Raw genomic sequence first — 16,664 nt, 5'->3', positions numbered from 1 at the left:
TTAGTTATGTCTTTATTTTTCATATCAATTGAAACTAGTAAGAAGTTAGAAAAATAAAATATTTTTATTATTATTTGTTCCAGATAAAAAATGTTACAAAAATAATGATTGTAGTCTTTTATCAGTGATAAAAGTTTAGAAATAGAAGATTTATTTAGTTCTTCATAGTATTTATTATAGCAAAAATTTCAGGAAAGAAATTTCAGAATTTTACTTCTCAATTGAGTTTTAATTTTGGTACTTTTTTTTTAAAGTACAATACAGTTTGTAGAATGTTGTTTATTCCCTTTAAGCTTTTTTGAAAATTCCCCTTTGTCATTATTATTATATAAATGATTCCTTCATAGTAAAATAAAAATAAATCAAGAATACTAAAGTAGCATGCGTCTGTTAGTTTGTGTTCCTTAGAATAAAGTTAGCTTTCTAAAAAGAATATCGTCGAAAAAACAGTTTTTGTCTGCTAAATTAAATGAGGCCCCCTCCCTCCCCCAACCAAAAAAATTCCCGTACGCATAAATTCGTAAATAGTGCAAAATAGAGATTACTTATCACTGCTACATTTTAGGAGGGAAATTTTACCAAATAAGGGGGGGGGAAGTTTTGACACTTTCGCTTACTCCGTGATTATTGGGCTAGGTATTAAAGTAAGACTATAGGTTATTTGGGATAAAAGTTTACTTTTGGTTAGTACTTTACGGATTTTTAATCATTTTTTGGATAACCCCACCCCCTAGCCCCCCGGGGCTCAAAACCCCCCTAAAAATGAACCTAACCTTAATTTTCTCAGGAACCATTTGACTAAAAGAGATGATTTCTTAAACTTAAGCTTTTATGCTTATAAACTAACTTCTGAATTAGAAGTCACCCCCCTGCCACCAACCCCTAGCCCTCCGGGGCTTAAAAAAACCCTAAATATGAACCTAACCTTAATTTTCACAGGAACCATTTGACCAACAGAAATGATTTCTTAAACTTAAGCTTTTATGCTTATAAACTAACTTCTAGTTTAGAAGTCACCCCCCTGCCGCCAACCCCTAGCCCTCCGGGGCTCAAAAAACCCTAAAAATGAACCTAACCTTAATTTTCTCAGGAACCATTTGACCAACAGAGATGATTTCTTAAACTTAAGCTTTTTTGCTTATAAACTAACTTCTAGTTTACAAGTCAGCCCCCTGCCACCAACCCCTAGCCCTCCGGGGCTCAAAAAAACTCTAAAAATGAACCTAACCTTAATTTTCTCAGGAACCATTTTACCAATAGAGATGATATCTTAAACTTAAGCTTTTATGCTTATAAACTAAGTTTAAGTTTAGAAGTCGCCCCCCTGCCGCCAATTGACATATCTGCTGAACAAAAATATAATCGGCCTCCAGGTTCAGGTGCTGCAGGCCTCCAGGTCCACTCAGGAGACAGGTAAAAATTTAAATTTCTTATTTGAAGGTTTAGAGGTACACTTATAAAACCAAATATGCATCTTTTTAGATGTTATTGACATATCTCCTGAAAAAATTAGAATCGGCCTCCAGGTTCAGGTGCTGCAGGCCTCCAGGTCCACTCTCGACAGGTGAAAATTAAAATTTCTTATCTAAAATGGTTAGTTTGGAATTTAGAGACAAAGGTATTTAAATAGAATAAGGTTAAAGTAAATAATATAGTCAAATTTATTGTTTACGGCTTCAATATGTGTTCCCGACAGGCTCCAGGAGCCTGCTCAACAGGTAAAAATCCTTATGTGTAATGTTTGAATTAAGATGAAAGGTTACTAAATAGAAATAAAAAATATGTACAACAAGAAACTTAATCAAGGTATAAAAAATCTAAAGTTATCCTATATGATAGCTACTTATTTCCAGTGAGCAATATTGTTGCCATTTTAGAACTCTGAAAAAAATACCTTGCAGATTAAATTATTTGTTATTTGTTAAAAAATACAAAAAATACAACTTACAACTTACAAAAAATTTCTTAAAATTGTACCAACCTGGATGGAGAATCTGTAGCTTTGGATGACATCTGGATAAGATCAACCCCTCTGAATTAAATTCTTAAAATGACTCCACTTTCGTTATAAAATAGACATTTTAGGTCTGTCTAGAAGTCTCCTAGAGGACACCTTGAGCCTGCTTGGAGCACAACTTTCTCTAAATTCAAAAAATACATTTTGTTTAATTTTCCCTATCCAGCAGTCGCCTGGAGGTCACCTAGACCCTGCCTAGAACACATATCTTTAAATAAGAACTTTTAATTTTTACCTGTCTCCAGAGTGGACCTGGAGGTCTGCAGCACCTGAACCTGGAGGCCAATTCTATTTTTTTCAGGAGATATGTCAATAACATCCAAAAAGATGCATATTTAGTTTAATAAGTTTACCTCTAATTCTTCAAAAAAGAAATTTTAATTTTAATTTTACCTGTCTCCAGAGTGGACCTGGAGGCCTGCAGCACCTGAACCTGGAGGCCGATTATATTTTTGTTCAGCAGATATGTCAATAACATCCAAAAAGATGCATATTTGGTTTAATAAGTGTACCTCTAAACCATCAAATAAGAAATTTAAATTTTTACCTGTCTCCTGAGTGGACCTGGAGGCCTGCAGCACCTGAACCTGGAGGCCGATTCTAATTTTTTCAGGAGATATGTCAATAACATCCAAAAATAAGCATATTTGGTCTAATAAGTGTACCTCTAACTCTACAAATAAGAAATTTAAATTAAGGTTAGGTTCATTTTAGGGGTTTTTTTAGCCCCGGGGGGCTAGGGGTTGGTGGCAGGGGGCTGACTTGTAAACTAGAAGTTAGTTTATAAGCATAAAAGCTTAAGTTTAAGAAATCATTTCTGTTGGTCAAATGGTTCCTGTGAAAATTAAGGTTAGGTTCATTTTTAGGGTTTTTTTAAGCCCCGGAGGGCTAGGGGTTGGTGGCAGGGGGGTGACTTCTAAATCAGAAGTTAGTTTATAAGCATAAAAGCTTAAGTTTAAGAAATGGTGAAATGGTTCCTGAGAAAATTAAGGTTAGGTTCATTTTTAGGGGGATTTTGAGCCCCGGGGGGCTAGGGGGTGGGGTTATCCAAAAAATGATTAAAAATCCGTGAAGTACTAACCAAAAGTAAACTTTTATCCCAAATAACCTATAGTCTAACTGTAATACCTAGCCCAATAATCACGGAGTAAGCGAAAGTGTCAAAACTTCCCCCCCCTTGGCATCTTACCCATTTTTAGTTGGGTACTATCAATTATAAAAAAAAAATACGTCCTTAAATTTCTTTGCTTGGTACAGAATGTCGTTAACAGTACAGCAACTAATAGCTGATGCTAAAAAACTTTCTACGCGGCTGATGGACAGGGATCAGAGTGCTGATAGACTAATATCCAGGTAGGCTGATGGACAGTTATCAGAGTGCTGATAGACTAATATCCAGGTAGGATGATGGACAGGGATCAGAGTGCTGATAGACCAATATCCAGGTAGGATCATTGACAGGTATCAAAGTGCTGATAGACTAATATCCAGGTAGGATGATGGACAGGGATCAGAGTGCTGATAGACTAATATCCAGGTAGGATGATTGACAGGGATCAAAGTGCTGATAGACTAATATCCAGGTAGGATGATGGACAGGGATCAGAGTGCTGATAGACTAATATCCAGGTAGGATGATGGACAGGGATCAGAGTGCTGATAGACTAATATCCAGGTAGGATGATGGACAGGGATCAGAGTACTGATAGACTAATATCCAGGTAGGATGATGGACAGGGATCAGAGTGCTGATAGACTAATATCCAGGTAGGATGATGGACAGGGATCAGAGTGCTGATAGACTAATATCCAGGTAGGATGATGGACAGGGATCAGAGTGCTGATAGACTAATATCCAGGTAGGATGATGGACAGGGATCAGAGTATTGATAGACTAATATCCAGGTAGGATGATGGACAGGGATCAGAGTGCTGATAGACATTTAAAAGGCCTCAAGTGATTTAAATGTTAATAGATATAATAAATAGTGAAGTAAAAGACAACTAAATTGCTATTGTATGACAATTAGGTACCTAGATTCAAAAGAATAAAAAGATAGTGTAGAAATTGATAGATTGGAAAGCAAACAGATAATTGACCTGACCACAAATATATTTATCTATCTATCAATTTATCTAGGGGCCAAGATGTACTTAAAGAGGTAGAGGCAATGAGACAATATCAAGAGAATATAGAAAACCTAAATGAGATAGCACATCAACGTCCCAGAGCCCATCTTGTATTAGGTAGGTTGTAGTAAGGAAGGAACAGACACTTTTCATAGTCTTAACAAATCATTCAAACATAACTTTTCCTATTATATATCTACCACTTCTCAAAAACAAACTGCTTTCCTTTAGATTCGAAAAATTTCATAATTTCTTGTTCTGTAATTTGTACAGATATTGTGGGGTAGTTTTGTCTTTTTTTGAGAAATACTGGCAAAGTTTTATATATACCTAAGTCACTAGATTTTTTTTATACGTTACAAACTCTATGCAGTCTTGATTTTTTATGTTATTCATATTATTTAGTTTTGAATTTCCTGTACCTAATGCTTTCAGATTTTAAAAAGAGACGGATAACTATTATCAAGATACCTCATATCTAATAATAAATTAGTTTTGATAAATTGGCTTTAGTATCATTAATTGGGCTATTTTTAGACAAATAAAACTATCCATCTACGGCTAAAAGTCCTTCATACCTTGATTACTAGAATTTCTAAAAATATTAGCCCTCCATTCGTTGTTGTCATTGAGTGAGGGGTCATTGGGCTATCAATCACAATGGCACCCAAAGTTTTATAATCATGTTATATTACTGCGTTTGCTAAAGAAGCTAAGTTAGTTTTACTTGTTAGCCCAAAACAGTCAGTTTCCAAACGTTGTAACTTTTTAATATATAAAAGGGGTCATCTTGTTAATCATAATTTGTTATGTCCATTGTCTTATCCCTTAATATCCCTGTTATTGCTGAGCTACTCTGCTTTTTAGGTATTCAACAGGAGAACAGACACATTCGAAGTTTGCAGCAGGAGAACAAAGAATTACGAGCAACACTTGAGGAACATCAAGCAACTTTAGAGCTTATTATGTCAAAATATAGGGAACATATTTCTAGGTAGGTATCTTTCTATCCACTTTGCTATCTTTCTTGATATCTAACTTTACTATAAATCTTACTATATCAAAATATAGGGAACATATTTCTAGGTAGGTATCTTTCTAGGTAGGTATCTTTCTATCACCTTTGCTATCTTTCTGGATATCTAACTCTTAAAATATGCTTAAAAAATCTCGTTACTAACTATTGCATAGTTTAAACTAATAACTTAATGTCCAGCTAAACTGTATAAGACTGAGGAGGGTGCCATGTTCACCGAAATATATTTCTAAATAAATCTATGAAGAAAGGATTATAGTTTCACTGAATTCCCTCTAGCCATATCTAAATATGAAGTATTCATATACAATATAATATATTTAAATATAATTTGGGATAGGTACCTACACGTTTATTCATGACAATAAGTAATTAAATCCAAATTTGATATTTATTCTGTTTAGGATGATAAAATCTACGGGGAAAATAGAATATAATCCTGATAACCTTGCAAAACAGCTACACGAAAAGACAATGAAGGTAAAATAAAATCTTTTGGTTGTGTCACTAATAACCCAAACTTTTCGTATCTTTCAAAGAAAAAACGGCGGCGGGACCGCCGTTCACCGCCATTTTCCGCCGCCGCCATTGCCGAATCAGGCAATCATTTGAGACCATGTTATTTTTTTCAAAAAATTTTCCCCCTACTAGTAACCCTTTTAAAAGCACAGGAGAAGCACTGAATTTAAGATATACCTTGATAAACGAGAATTTGCAAAAAAATGACTAAGTTACTAGGGTTACTAGTAGGGGGAATTAAAAAAAAAAAAAAATAACATGGTCTCAAATGATTCCAAATTGCCTAATTCGGCGAGAAATGCAATAAAAATTTTTTTTTGTGGCGGCGGTGAATGGCGGGAGCGGCGGTCCCGCCGCCGTTTTTTTGTTGAAAGATACGAAAAGTTTGGGTAAGGGGTGGGGGAAGTTCTGACACATTTGCGTAAACCTGGTGTATAGGCTTTATCTTTGGACTGAGAGGATAGGTTATTAGGGATAAAATCATTCTTATATGATGAATTTCCCCCAGATTTAAGATTTTTTGGATAGGCCTCCAGGTTCCGGAGCTCCAGGCCTCCAGGTGGTCTCTGTACAGGTAAAAATGAAAAAAAAAATTTTTTTTTAAGAGTTAGATGTCAGCTTATGAGTCAAAATATGTATGTTTTTTCTTCAAATATGTGAATAACAGTCAAAAAGAAGCATATTTTGTTTTATAAGTTAACCTCTAACTCTTCAAAAAAAATCTTATTTTTAATTTTTACCTGTACAGAGACCACCTGGAGGCCTGGAGCTCCGGAACCTGGAGGCCTATCCAAAAAATCTTAAATCTGGGGGAAATTCATCATATAAGAATGATTTTATCCCTAATAACCTATCTTCTCAGTCCAAAGATAAAGCCTATACACCAGGTTTACGCAAATGTGTCAGAACTTCCCCCCCCCCCCCTTGGTGACACAACCAAAAAGATTTCATTCAATTATCTCTAAAACTAAGGGAGTAGCGCCCAAAATATAATAGCTGGTATGTTGTGTGCAGAGTCACCACATTTTATCCCCCCCGCCCCCCTTTCAGATCAAATATAAATATTTATTTGGACAAAACAACATATACATTTAATATCAACATTTAAAAATGATAATCACATTGCATTAAAAAATTATTAATAAGTATAACCAAAACCAAGCTTTCCTTACAATATTTTAGATGATTTATATTCACATAAACAGTAGGTAAAATGATTGTAATTTTGCTTCTTGACTTTATCTATGCAATTTTCAAGGTATTATAAAAAACTTTCGATCATCATTTTTTAGTATTATCTTATCTAAAATCTTATCAGAAAGCAGGAACAAAACTCATATACAATTATAAATATTCCAACAAAACTAGGTATCGTGATGGATGAGACAATGAACGATAAATTCATGTACTGTACACACCCTAAAAGATAATAAACAAAATTAGATAACAATTATTGGTTGAAAAGTTTAGACTTTAATAGTTCCAACCAACCAATCATGTTTTGATAAAAGTACCCAAATTTTTAACTTTATAAGACATTAGTTTGTCTCCCTCTTTGTAAAAAAACTTGAACATCTATGGTCTATGTTAAGGTGTATGAAATGGCGGCGGTTATGAAAGAAGCTGTGAAGAGAGATGAAGAGAAAGATGATCAAGAAAGGGAGCTTATTGCAAGACTTTACACTGAAAACAAGGCACTATTTGTTAATAGCTTATACCAACAACGATTTTAATTCGGAAAAAAATCTCTAACCTATATGTGTTTTTCAGCTGTCGTTGGGGAGGGGGGGGGGGGACGGCAACATATCGTAGAATTGACGATCTCTCCATTTGCCCACCAAATATTATTTCATAATTATTTCGCTTGTTGGTTATACCTTATTATTTCTGAATGGAAAACCTTGTTATAGATCATGAATATAGGGATTAAACAGAAAAAAATATCTAATGCAATGATAAAGTCAAGATAAGAAAAGAGACAGATACATCCCAGTGAATTCAAGCTTACAATACATTTTTAAGCACTGGAAGTGGGTGGGGGGTTATTTTGTCTTCTACACCCAATACTTTGCTAAGTTAAGTATTCTTCTTAAGAACCTCCTTTACTTGCTTAGCAAGGAACAACAGGTACAAAGTATCCATAAAAATATATGACGTTTTATAACAGTGGTTTACAAGATCTCACTGGACACGCGGTCTAAACCCAAATATACCGACATCAAGATTCTAGTAGAAAAACAGTTTTTTAAATCTAATCCAAATAATAATCTTCTTTTCTATTCAGGGTTTACGAGAATTACTTGAGATCTCGCAGAAAGGAAAATCCGTGGGTACTGAGAAAAGAACTTTAACGGGTCGCAGAGAATTTGGCGTTCAGGAATGTACACAATTCTATTTTAAAGAAACATCTCTGTAATATTATTTAAAAAATATAGATTTTGATAAAAGGGCGGGGTTGTTCTTTTTTGTTTATTTCTTAGTATAAGTTGGGTAACAAAAGGTTAAAGCCCTCTGCAGAGAGTAAGAATAAAAATTACCTCCCCTATTTTAAATTTTCATCTATAAATGTGGGGGGGGGGGGTTCAGTACTCGACAGGCACTTAAGAGGAAAGCACCGGCTGTTATTATACTGGATGTAGTAGTAATGAAAAGGCCTATCTCTTCAATGTGTACAGTTTTGATTTGACGTCCAGAAAAAGGTAGTGCAAGTAAATGGTTGGTTACCAGTGTCTGTCAGACGTTTTGCATTAAGGTATAACTTAATGTGACCATTCGATGAGATCAGCTGTAAATAAATAAAATGTGACTTTGTGTTTAAACAGACTGAAGACCTTTCTAGCAAGACTGAGGGTGACAAAGTTGACCTAGAGATCACCCTACCTATGCCTGCAGCTCCACCTAGGCATAATAGATCAGGTACATGCATAGATAGATAGTTGATACATGAATATCAAAACACCTTACATACATAACATACAACCCTTTGATTGCACGACCGTCGACCATAGTTTAGAAGTCCTAACTGCGCTTGGTATTGAGTCGCGCCTGTTTTGAACTAAAATATTCCTCATTCTATTGTCACAGATTAATCTTCATGTTCCATGGTTACTAATTATAAATTGTTGACTATATAATTTTAGCTTGCACTCATGTTTGGGTTAGATCCTGCCTCTAGCAACATATTCTTGTGTTTATTATTTAGTATCAATGATTTATATAAACTTATGCTATATGTAAATATTTATAATCTGTCATTATCACTGTATTTTAATACTACCTTCTGCGCCCCTAGCATCTAGGGACTTTATATTCGAAGAGATATGGAAGGGCAGAAAACTAGATTAAAACAATACCCAGGCTTATTTATAAAAATAAGATAGCTTAAAACCATCTCAGGGCCTATAAGAAGCTTCCCTCTAAAGAAGAACCATATCGGTTCAGTGGTGAGCGAGATCCTTCGCCACAAACAAAAAAAGATTTTTGCTTTATATTATAGGATGTTGACTGAAATAAATATTTGATGTTGAAAAAAAGGTCCTATAACATGTTACGTCTCTAGTATGATCATATCCTAGTACCTAATCATGTATTAAGGTGTACCTGGAAGCGCAGGTTCTGGTTCTGGTCAGGAGAAGATGGGTCCAGCAGGATCACAAGAGGAACTCAAGAAAATGCCAAATAGTAAGTACCAGGGATCTAAAGGGATAAGACAATGGCCGTTATATTGATGTACTGTACATCCCCAATGATGTTACACAAAATTAGATATTCCTTCTATAGATTAAAATTAGTGGTTGAAACGTTTGAACACTCAACTTAATTAACCAACCAATCGAAATTCACTAAAGTCCCCAAAGTTGCTATCAAACGTAGAAAACGTTAATATAGAACTTTTGGGACTAGTTTTCTAAACAGCCCATTGTCCCCTCTCTCTGTCTGAGTAAGTTTAAGTACAATAATGTCATGGTTGAATCATGATTGGTTAATACAAAGTAGTACCTAGTATCCGAACTTTACATACACACAATAATTATAATCTGCATAAGGGGTAATTTATCTTTATTTGTCCTATCCCTTTATCCATGTCCTTGCTTATATTTATTCATTTTTAAACCCACTTCAAAACTTTTTGGGAAAATTTATGGGGAGTTAAATATTTACTTTATTTACAAGACTTTTCGCGGTGTCAACGGCCAATTGACATTAATCGGTACTTTAGTTCTTGTTATCTTCAAATCTAACTGGCAACTAGGAGCACTTGAGAGATGTGGGTTTTCGACACTTTCAATTTTAGTTTTAAACAGAAAAATTAAAATTGTTCCTGGGGCAATTTATTTTGGTTGGTTAAATGTACCCCCCCTCCCCCCCCCCCCTCCAGTAATATTTAGAAACCTTCCAATGAGAAGCTTCACTGACAAGGAGAACAGTATTGGTTCTGTTGTTAGTGAGTTCCTTTGGTACACACACACACAGACATCCTGTTTCTAGTACAAGGATTATCTATTGTTCAGATGTTGGAGCTCCGTTGTCTCCGATAGACACGTCAAGCCACTCCGACACCTCCTCCCTGTCTGCCTCAGAATCAGATGAAACCTCGGATGATGACAGCATCAAGTTTGATACTATCAAGGTAATGGGGAAATACCCTAAATGGATAAGACAATGGCCTATAAATTGATGTACATCCCTAATTATGATACACAAAATTATCCCTTTTGTAGATTTAAATTAGTGGTCGAAACGTTTGAACACCAATAAAAATTCATTTAACTGTTTTTAACCTATTTTTAAATCATATATCAAAAATATACTATGGCACCAGTAGAATCAGACTGCAGAGCCCAAATTTGAATTAAGTCCCCAATAAACCTTTTTATGGGGGAAATAAAAATTAATTTTTACTGATGCTCCGGTCATTTTGATCAGAGCAAAAGGTCTTTTTTACTCGGGGTTATATTGTGGCTTTTAGACCAATTTATATAATTCACTTTATATTGATACAATAAAAAAAACCTTACTATGTTCATTGGAAATATTTTTTTTTTCTAAAACAATTAATTTTATTGAAAAATCTAACATTAAAATAAAACATATAATTCTGAAGTCTGAAACAATTAGAAGTCTTGTTTCATTTCAGTTCTTTTCCAAAGTGACTTATTTCCAATGTAGTTAAATAATTTTTATTAAATTAAAATAAAAAGAATGAAAACCATACTCATAAAAGATACATACTTTTTAAAAATATTTTTTAAAAAAAAGTTTAAATAATTTTATATTTTATCATATTTGTATATGTGACAAAAATAAATTTGTTGTATTGTATAAACGTTTGTTGTCATCTTACACTATTTAACCCTTTACTGCCAATTTTTATGTGTTTTAAATAAGTGATAGAAAACAAGCACGATAATGTTAATTCATTAATTTATATTGTAAAGAATTAAGTTTTTAATGAATTAATTTAGATGAAATCAAAAGGCCTAATTTTACTCTATACCAGAATACTATTTTTATGAAGCAAAACACTCTAAAAGCTACGAATTTTACCCAAATAAAAAAGACATTTTGCTCTGATCAAAAAGGACCACAGCAACAGTAAAAATTAATTTTTAAATCCCCTCAAAAAAGTTTATTGGGGACTTAATTCAAATTTAGGCTCTGCAGTTTGATTCTACTGGTGTCATAGTATATTTTTGATATATGTTTTAAAGATAGGTTAAAAACAGTTTAAGTTGTCCCCAAAGTTGTTAAGCCAACGAAAAAGAAAACATTATTAAAAAAAACTTTAGGGACAAATGTAATTAACAGCCCATTGCCCACTCTCTCTCAATTACCTCATACGGGCAAGACTGCTGTCCTTGACACTTTAACGACTACTAGTCCAACCAACCAGGAGCCAAATCTCCGTCCAAACACCCAGGGTATTAGGTTAAGTAGCTCCTAACAGAAAACCAACTCTATGATTGCACGACTCTTGTCTGGAAGTTCAAATTGTGCATGGTAATGAGTTGCGACTGTTTTGGGCCAAGGCATCCCCTCTACTCTAATTATAACTGTCGCGCAACTGATATAGCAGCAGAAGAGTCAATTTTTAACGTACAAATATTACTACCTACAAATTAGTGATGGCAATCCGTCGAATTTTTGGGCCGGATTCGGATTCCGGATTTTTTAAGAATCCGTCAAAAAAAGTGGCGGATTCCTGCGGATTCCGGATTCTAGCAATATTTTTAAAAAATTCAAAAAATTAAGTGCTACATATAATGTCCTAAAAATCTGTTCTTGGTGTTCTCTATAATTCACTTCCGGGAATCGAACCAGATTTTAAAAGATATTATATGTAATGATGAAAATCTTTGCCTTCAAAGAGGAGGAGTTGAAAGAAAAAACGTAAGACGCTAATTTTAGCCTACCAAATAGAGTACAATTGGGATTACAAAATTTGCCAAAAATTAGGCGGATTCCGGATACGGATTGCCATCCCTACTACAAATCTTTAGCGCTTAATATAAATCTAAATCTTCTATTACTGTATGTAAAAAAAATCTGTTTTTTTAGTTGCGGCGCAAAAACCCCCCGCTTGACGAAACAGTCGTGACCCCCAAGAAAGGTGACAGCGCCCCCCTTCCTGGTCCCGTAAAAAATAGTCTAGATCAAATTAGTCCCGGTGCTTCACAAAAATTAGAAGGTAAATTTTAAAATAATTTTTATTCATTAATCAATCGGTTAATTTAATTAGATAGCATGGTCAAACAGACAAACTTTACTCTATATAGAACTACAGGATAAGCCCAAATAGACATCTGTGGACACTTGAGTTGAGGTAAAGGGGGGGGGGTGGTAATAATACCTCCCACCAGGGATTAGGATCCGCATTGATTTTTTGCGGATCCGGATCCTCAAAATTTCGTCAGTGCGGATCCGGATCCGGTTCCGGATCCTTGACAATAAAAATAAAATCACCAAACCTTTCAAAATATTTATTTTTTAATTCGAAGTCAAAAATACTTTTAATTTTCAAGTCTGACCCTAAACCTTAAAGATTGGCTCTCATCAAGAGAATGTCTGAGATTGTATATAAATTTAGGTAGATTTTTCCCTTATTTCTGCATTTTTTTGAGTCCAAGGATCCGGATCCGCATTTTTTGCGGATCCGGATCCGGATCCTTGGACTCGAAAATATGCGGATCCGGATCCGAAACCCTGCCTCCCACCCCAAACTCTCAATTTCATTTTTAGAAAGAAGAAACAAGAGCGATTTTTCTTTGGAGGTTGGTGGGAACCTTTTCCCTAATAGTTTAAGTTAGAAAACCTTCCCAGGACCTAAGAGAAGCTTTAGGGTTAAAGAGAACCAACTCGGATCAGCAGTTAGAAGGATCCTTCGGTACATACAGACAGACAGACACAGATCCTGTCACTTTTATATTATGATAGGAGGATAAAAAACATCTTCTATTTTACTGTTTCATGGTTAATAGAACAAGAAGGACAATGTATATGAAAGCGCATCTCAACAGAACAGACAAAATTATGTAGAAAATTAGTGGTGATACTTAAGATATTTTCAATAAATAGTTAGCAAAAAGAAACTCGCATGACTCTACGAATAGAATACTTAATTTATTTTAGGTAAAAGTCCGACAACAGTGAGTTTAGAACATCATATGAATGCAATAAACAACAACACTTCCACTCAGGCAATCAACATAATAAAAAATTTATTTTGGCACCATTATCTTTTTCTTTCTTAAGTGATAACGAGCGGCTGCGCTCCTATCATCTTAGATCTCTGTTTTCAACTGGAGGAGAGAAGTGGCAAAAAATATTTAAAGACCATCGAAAGGCCACAGTTTAGAAATGTCGCCCCCCTCCCTACCCTCATTTTTACTGATAATTTTAATTTAATGAAGTGATAAAAAAATTGGGGCTCCTATTTTTTTCCAGCGACAATTTCTCGTGAGATGGTGGTGGTACCCTCCCCAAAATAGTTTCAACTTTTTCAGGACCTATTAAAATCTTCACTGTAAGCGAGAACCATAACAGTCCAGCGGTTATCAAGATCCTATGGTACAGACAGACATCCTGTTACTTTTACATAAGAATACTTGGTACTTTTAATTTCAAATAACTTTTATGTTGAAAAAAAATGTGTAGGCCCAGTCCCAACCAGCAAAATCCCCACGAAAAGAAAAGTCCCCACCCCCTAAAGAGGAGGCAAAAACGCCACCGTCAGTCAAGCAACCGGTTGGTGACAGTCCAAAATCAGCTGACGCTGTCAAAACCCCACCGAAAGCCAACCACACAGAAGCAGCAGCAGCTTACAAATCATCACCAAAAGACGGAAGATCCTCAGTCAGTCCACCCAAGGAGGAAAAGGCGACAGCAAGTTTGACAGAATCAAATATGCAACCAGTTGCGGATAATTGTAGTGTCCCTGAGTCAGAAAAGTCATGTGATCCTTCTGCAGCAGATAAACTAAAAACTTCCAACCAGGCACAGGATTAAAAAGCTTGCTCTATATCCGTCTACTTTTAGTTTCGTAGCATCTCTATAACAATGATATTTACACATTTAACCAAGAACAAAGGGGACAAAGGGCTGTTAATTACACTAGTCCTCAAAGTTTTATAATAATGTTTTTTTTTATTTTTTAGCCTAACAACTTTGGGGACTTTTATTGAAATTTGATTGGTTGGTTTATTTAGTTGAGTGTCAAACGTTTCAACAACTAATTGTAGGTAATCTACGGAAGGGGTAATTATGTGTATATTTTGAAGATAAACATCAATGTATCGAACATTGTCTTATTCCTGCAGTTAACTCTGTATTAATGTCGTTCCATATGATGTTAGAAAACTAAATTGACGACAATTTTCCCATGTCATAATATCCACATATATTCTAAATCTTTATCTTTATAGAATCAAATGCTTTGATAGCATCTAGAAATTTACTTTCTTGTTTGTATCGCATGTAAGTACTTAAAATCCTGTGTGTTAACAGAATGAAGTAGCAGAGAATGAAATAGTAGCTGATCATGTAATCATAGCAGAGGATGTAGATGCAGGGGATGGGGGCGGGCCAGAGGGATGCAGCCAACAAGTCCAACAGGACACAGCAATTAACAACTGTTCAAGTATTCTTAATGACCTCATTTCTGAAGCAACCAGTTCGCGGTGATCAGATGGATTAAAAACCAACAAAAAATATTTTATACATTACCTATCCTTTTTTATTTAAAGTTTTTAGTTATAAATTTTAAACGCAATGGGGGAAGTTTCATAAAAATGGGAAATTCATTAAAAATAATCGATTTTTGATAATATTTAATTGTTAACACAAAAAGTATTGATATTTTATGACCCAATGCATGGCCTTTCCTTTTGGTTCTTTTTATAAGGGCAACTATTAAAACAATTTTTAAAAAATACCACCTATTTTTTCTTGAAAATTAAGATATAATTGTAAATTAAGTAATTAAAGCTAATTTTTAAAAGTATTCCTTTCAGATTTTTATACGAATTGATGTAATTTTTTAAGAAGTACGTAACTTACAACAAGATTATGATTTTGATACCTTTTTTTGAGTTATTTGTTTAAACTTGTAGATTACTTGAATAGTTTCAAATTTTAGTTAAATATTTTTCTTTATTAAAATAACATTTAGGTTTTACTTGCTATTAATAGTAGAATTGGTTAAGTTGATAAATAAAGAATTATCTACAGATATTTTCTTTTTTTTTATTCATTTTTAGTCTTATACGAATTAAAACAATTTTGCTCATATCTCACCCAAGATGCAGGGGTGATTATACATTTGTATAATAAAGGTACTAAGAAATAGAGGGAATGTCTGATTGAGCCAATAGGAGAATCGCATCGGAATTTACATTGGATCTCATTGGTTGAAATTATGTACACATTTTCCTACGAAGGCATGTTTTTTTTCATTTCATACATACATAAAAGTCAGCTGTTAACAGTATATTTTCTTAGTAGAAAGCTTTGCGGAATCAGAATTAATTGCCCAAAAATTTCGTTTACAATTTGAAAGCTTGAAACAAAGTTGGATTCTTAAAAAAAAAGTTAGGCTGGCAACTCGCTGGTGAGGCAAAATTATTTTTGTGAAAAATCCTCCAAAATCGAATAAAAAAATTTACAAAAATGAAATAAAATCTTAAGAGGGTTATTAACATATGATTTTTTAAATTTTTGTAGATTTTTAATGTGCTTTTGGATGATTTTTCACAAAAATAATTTTGCCTCACTATCGAATAGCGAGTCTATCATTTTTTAAGAATCCACATCAGCTTGAGTCGAAAGTAAACAATACTTTTGTCTGCTAGGAATGTTCTCTCTTAGATTTGACGAAAAAAGGGTTCAGAATATTCTTCTATTCTTCTATTTCTATTATTTGTATAAACTTATTACTAAGGTCTTGATTTAAAGGAAAATTTTGTATTATTGTGGGTGTCATATTATAGTTGATCAATTATGCTATGGGTGACTCTACAAAAGTACATTAGTTAATTGATTTTAATTTCCTTATTCAAAGTTCAAGACGGCAACCGTGTTTATTAGTTTACTTCCAACCGCAGCTTGACAGCTTGCATTTATACTTTCTACCATGAACAAAAATTAATAGATCAGAAAATTATCTCAAAAAAATCTATGAAATAAATTCCAACAAAATGCGGGAATTGAACAATTATGAATTTAAAGCCACAATCAAAGAGTTTAGAATCTTTTAAATTGAATCTTTCTAATACTTCGTCTTTGGTCTCGTTTCAATTGGCAGCTGTCATTATTTAAACAATAAATCATTAGTATTTAGGGGTACATTATATTATTTATTATCATTTAAAAGTAAAAATATTGATAATTGTTGGTTTCTTTTGGGGATGTCATTGGGGCTGAGTTATTTTTCTTTTATTTCGAATTTGTTTTGTTGTGTTTTGAACA

At 34.0% G+C, this 16,664-nt stretch overlaps 2 protein-coding genes across 4 annotated transcripts in view; one reads left to right on the top strand and one right to left on the bottom strand.

Moving 5' to 3' along the window:
* rno (PHD finger protein rhinoceros) overlaps nucleotides 1–16,664 on the bottom strand; it is a 389,004-nt gene that overhangs the window by 23,036 nt on the left and 349,304 nt on the right. The window lies entirely within an intron of this gene.
* LOC145319456 (uncharacterized) lies at nucleotides 60–15,431 on the top strand. Of its 3 annotated transcripts, XM_080161593.1 has the most exons (14): nucleotides 60–192; nucleotides 3,275–3,370; nucleotides 4,158–4,264; nucleotides 5,015–5,141; nucleotides 5,588–5,663; nucleotides 7,295–7,396; nucleotides 7,987–8,079; nucleotides 8,525–8,618; nucleotides 9,297–9,383; nucleotides 10,214–10,332; nucleotides 12,261–12,390; nucleotides 13,332–13,399; nucleotides 13,857–14,195; nucleotides 14,706–15,431. In XM_080161593.1, exons 2-14 carry the CDS (start codon nucleotides 3,276–3,278, stop codon nucleotides 14,880–14,882), a joined length of 1,614 nt encoding a protein of 537 aa, XP_080017719.1. In that variant the 5' UTR covers nucleotides 60–192; nucleotide 3,275; the 3' UTR covers nucleotides 14,883–15,431. The 3 variants fall into 3 exon arrangements, with proteins under 3 accessions (XP_080017719.1, XP_080017720.1, XP_080017721.1); XM_080161594.1 differs by lacking the exons at nucleotides 60–192; nucleotides 3,275–3,370 and adding an exon at nucleotides 3,808–3,876; XM_080161595.1 differs by lacking the exons at nucleotides 60–192; nucleotides 3,275–3,370 and adding an exon at nucleotides 3,867–3,922.

Source organism: Acartia tonsa, chromosome 5 (genome assembly GCF_053477335.1).
Source record: "Acartia tonsa isolate MP-2025a chromosome 5, ASM5347733v1, whole genome shotgun sequence".
Lineage (NCBI taxonomy): Eukaryota > Metazoa > Arthropoda > Copepoda > Calanoida > Acartiidae > Acartia > Acartia tonsa.
The sequence above is the reverse complement of the archived record's forward strand: the minus strand, read 5'-3'. Positions and strand labels throughout refer to the sequence as shown.